Source organism: Triticum dicoccoides, chromosome 3A (genome assembly GCF_002162155.2).
Source record: "Triticum dicoccoides isolate Atlit2015 ecotype Zavitan chromosome 3A, WEW_v2.0, whole genome shotgun sequence".
In the NCBI taxonomy this organism is placed as follows: Eukaryota; Viridiplantae; Streptophyta; class Magnoliopsida; order Poales; family Poaceae; genus Triticum; species Triticum dicoccoides.
Window position 1 is genome coordinate 757,195,721 of NC_041384.1, and position 4,666 is coordinate 757,200,386.

Here is a 4,666-nt window from a genome sequence, read left to right on the forward strand (position 1 = left end):
AATCAAATTGCCAAGAATGTCAAACTCCAAATGCAAGACGCCAGTGCATATGTGTAGCAGTTTTGGGTTGGATTCGGTGGGAGATTGGATTCACATGAACGCTACCCAATTTGATAATCCAGCTTGCATGCATGTCCATACTATATCACAGAAATGAAAATTTAAGGTAAGACATATGGATCACCCAGATATGCCACCTTCCCCCATTCTTAGCGCCAGACCCATAATCCTTGTGTTGTCTGTGAGAGATCACCAAGCTACATGCATGCCCATCTATAGACAGGGTTGAGCATTCTAAGGTGCATTATGCCAGCAGATAAAAAAAACACTAGGATTACTAAAACTGTCACATTGCTACTTAATTGGCACACAAGCAAATTAAGGAGGTGTGCAATGTGTTTGGCCAGGGTGATTAAGAGAGGCTTGTCCTCATGCCTGCATCTATACATGCTGCCTAGGCGGCTTGTAGGCCTCTCTTTAGGGCAGGAAAGGGTATGATTAGGTGCAAGAGCGGCTTTGCATTTGCTGCTCACTTGAGTGTGGTGGTTGCTGTGTGGATAGAGACCCTTATCCAGGCCCCCTAATCTCTCAAGTTTAGGACCTTGTTTTATGGGCACTGCCCTTGTTAGGCAGGGCAGTTCAAATAGAACCCTCCCTGCACCACAACCTTTTATAGTTATAGTACACAATCTAAAATTTAATGGATTTTTGTTAAAGCTAGGTAGCCTCACTTTTGTGCTTTGCTTCTACAATGTTCCAAATAAAATAATCAGTAGTAGCATTACATAAATTTGCCACTGAAACATAATTAAGTCACTACACATGATTTTAATCTTTCAAGTATTCACCTAAATATCGAGTGCTTTAAAAAATGGGTTAATTGGATAAATGCCACTCGAATTCTGGTTATTCCGAGAAATGCCACTGCAATTTCCGAAAAACGACACGATGGGGCAGTTTTCAGTTGAAACGAACTATAGATGGGCAGTACATTAAACATACTGTAGTCCCCTTAGTTCTCTGATGATTTGGTAGGATATGTAGAATAACTAACTAATGTTGACTCGACTTGGGGGAAAGTTGTGCGTGCATATATGCACCGGTCCAATCATATGTACAAAAAGCGCGCTTTAGTGGTTGACAATTGCATTTGTTACATACTTTGGGTCAGTTGGTTCGATCCTCGATTGTTCTTTGTCAATAATATATGTACTTAGTGTCAGTGTGTGCCTTAATATAAACATTCATGGTGGACATATCTCTTGCACCGTCCAATTACAAGTTAAACCAACCCCCTCATTAGGTTGATTGGTAAAGGGGCTACCAAATCAAAGGGTGTACCTGCTACTACTACTATTTGATCCTTCAGCTAGCTTGCAGAAGTAAGTAGTACCACTGTAGTAACTATAGCTAGGGTGAATATATAATCTATGGTGTAGTAAGTAGTCAACACCCGAGGGCATACTTGTCATTTCTCCATGGGGTGGAAAGTCCCCTTATATATACCCTGCAATGGCAGGGACTGAGTTGGTGCAATCAAAAGTCGCCAGCAACCATCTCTTCTTGCTTCATTCGGTCTCTAGGCGGCTAGCCATTACGACAACACATCCCAGATATAGTCAGTAGTACTAGCTAGCAAGCAAGATACTAGCCAGGTGTTGTCCATGGAGGAGATGGGGGAGGAGAGCAGCAGGTATCCATGGCAGGACTACGACATCGGCTTCGGGGAGGAGCTCATGAGGGAGCTCCTTGACGAGACGACGACGGCGCCATCTCTAGCAGCAACACCAACGGCGCCCGGCGCCGTGAGCGCTGACAATTCTTCTTCTTCCGATAAGGGAATTGGTGACGAGGAGGAAGGGGCGGCGGGGCGCCGGGAGTCCATGGTGAACAGGCTCATGTCGACGGTCTACTCCGGGCCCACCCTCAGCGACATAGAGAGCGCCCTCTCCTTCACCGGCGCTGGCGCCGGCGACCCGCTGGACGGCCGCAGCAAGTACCACTACAGCCCCTCCAGCCCAGTGTACGTCCCTCATATCTATGCCAAGAACAACCATGTATGTACAATTCTCCGTAGATTCAAGCTCAGTTTGGACATCTGTATGGAAACTCAGGGTTTTCTCGCCGGAGAAGGTGCTGGGCAAGATGGAGAACAAATACACGATGAAGATCAAGAGCTGCGGCAACGGGCTCGCCGACGATGGATACAAGTGGAGGAAATACGGCCAGAAAGCCATCAAGAACAGCCCCAACCCAAGGTACTATTTACAGTTTCACTTTGACCCTATATCAACCTATCTCTCATGGCCGACATGACTTTTAATTACTTGTAGTTCTTAGCCATGGTAGCTAGCAGGCAATTTTGCAAGCAATTTTACTTACAGTGGCATAATCACCATGGTGCAACATCCAGTTGACATATGAGAGACAGCGTGTATATATTTATCTGTTAACTCTTCAAACATGGGTGTGTGAAAGGCACATGACATCGCAGCTAGCTAGTAGCCCAAATGAGACAAACTCCAAGCTTTGGAGCAATTACTTTTGTGAACCAAATGGAGGAAGAGCAAGCTAGCTATGCACTGTCCATACTTAATTCCACAACCAAAAATTCCCATGACAGAGCAATAATCCTCCACAGCTTGCATGCCACAATCCGTATATAGCTAGTCATGGACAAAGTTAATCGCTGCATGCAAGTAAGGGGTTTGCAGAGGTGGAGTAGCTGAGTTGGTAGGTGTGTGTGCTTGCAGATGGAATATTTATTAATTGCAATCTTAAATACTTAGACCCCACAATTTGCCATGGCACGGTTGAGCTAGCTACCTAGAGCTGTCTCCATGAAAACAACCGGCTAATTTGGCAAGAAAACGATAGTGGAGTGTGTAGTTTTTGTAAATTCTTTTTTTAATAGTTTTTGAAAATTTCAGTCACCTAAATTGCACGCTACTATTGATTATTATAGTGAATTAGTGTATAGCAATATGTAACTTTTCATTTGGTTAATTTTGGCGGTGGTAATAACTAAATTGACGTGGACGTGGCAGGAGTTACTACCGGTGCACGAACCCGCGGTGCAACGCGAAGAAGCAGGTGGAGCGCGCCGTCGACGAGCCGGACACGCTCGTCGTCACCTACGAAGGCCTCCACCTCCACTACACCTACTCCCACTTCCTCCAGCAGCAGACCAGCCCTCCACCCGCTGCCGCCACCATTGCCTCAAGCTCCAAGAAGCCCAAGCTGCACCCCGCCGCCGGCGCCATTACAGTCACAGACTCCCACCACGAGAGCACCCCTGTGACAACAACCTCGCCGCCCTCTGCCGCCGTCGTCCCTGCCGGCGCCGGAGACAGCAGCGGCGACAGCGGCGGTAACGTGACAGCCGACGCGGGCTTCCTGCTGGAGCACGCGGTGCCCAACTGCTCGCCGTATCTGTTCGACGGCGGCTTGTTCAGTGATGCAGGCGTGGAGCGGCGGATGCCCAGCGACGCCGGAGGGCTCCTGGAGGACATGGTGCCGCTGATGGTCCGTAGGCCGTCTTGCAACTCGGCGGCCACCACCGCCAGCTCGTCGACAACGGTCGGCTCGCCCGCCGCGATTGTGTCGTCGCCGTCGCCCTCCACATCGTCCGTGTCCTGGACCCCCGCGTCGCCGTACATCGACATGGCCATCCTCTCCAACATCTTCTAGCTAGTAGCGTAGTGTCAATTTGTCCATCACGATGATCGAATTGTTTGTGCTTGTGCATCCAAGCGTGCAAGATGCACGTACGCACGAAGGGTGCGTGATTATTAGTAGTACTATTATTATACCAGCTACTACTAGTAGCATCTAGCTAAGATAGCTGTGGCTTACTCCCAAAATAAGGAGGATGTGTATGTGTTGTGTGAGTATAGTATGATTGTTATTAGTATAGGTACCGGTGGATGTTGAATGAATAATTGTGTGCAAGATGTGAGTAATACTCATACTTATGGTGTGCAAGGATGGCAGATGTAGTATATGTGTGTAGCAAATATAATTGTGAGAGAAGCTTGTGGGATATGTAGTCTGTTAACTTTTCTCTGGGCATGAGTTTCTCCTCTTCAGGGGCACAATTGACCATGTTATTCGGTTATTTTTTGTACAGCTATTTTTGGATGAAATTACTATCAATACTTTTTTTTGCAGCGGTGAATTTGGCCCATGGTACCATTTTGTAGGGGATAGCCCAAGATAACTTGTTTGGGCATTAAGTTAGCGCCCATAGCAACTATATAGTGCAAATGCTAGATCTCGCTTACTGCAAGACCGTAGCTTATTCTTTTTTTAAGCAAGACCATAGCTAGTGTCACCTCAAGCGACCGACAAAATGGCCCGACCCAATAGGTGTGATACGAGCGGTTTTGCGAAGCTTCTGAGGACCAGTTCGTGAAACCTTCCATCATGTCACTTAAAAAGCACCTTATTAAATGGGGAAGGAATTGAGAAATGTGAAGGCTCTGAAGACCCATTCATTTCGATTTAGGTATTTCTGTACCATACATATTTGGATCTTTCCTCCATATCTGTTGAGTGTGAGCCTAGGTTGATATCGTTGAGTTGGATTAGTCCTACCTGGATTAGTCCTACCTTAATCTATCATGTCCTGCAACCACTCCAATCTCAATCTTCTGATCGGTTTTGG

The 4,666-nt window shown here is 46.8% G+C and overlaps 1 protein-coding gene across 1 annotated transcript; it reads left to right on the top strand.

Annotated features, from left to right (window-relative positions):
* The first annotated feature begins 1,544 nt into the window (after positions 1-1,544).
* On the top strand, positions 1,545-4,031 carry LOC119273687 (WRKY transcription factor SUSIBA2-like). The gene is made up of 3 exons (XM_037554771.1): positions 1,545-2,023; positions 2,115-2,258; positions 3,048-4,031. Exons 1-3 carry the CDS (start codon positions 1,665-1,667, stop codon positions 3,688-3,690), a joined length of 1,146 nt encoding a protein of 381 aa, XP_037410668.1. The 5' UTR covers positions 1,545-1,664; the 3' UTR covers positions 3,691-4,031.
* The last annotated feature ends 635 nt before the right edge of the window (positions 4,032-4,666 follow it).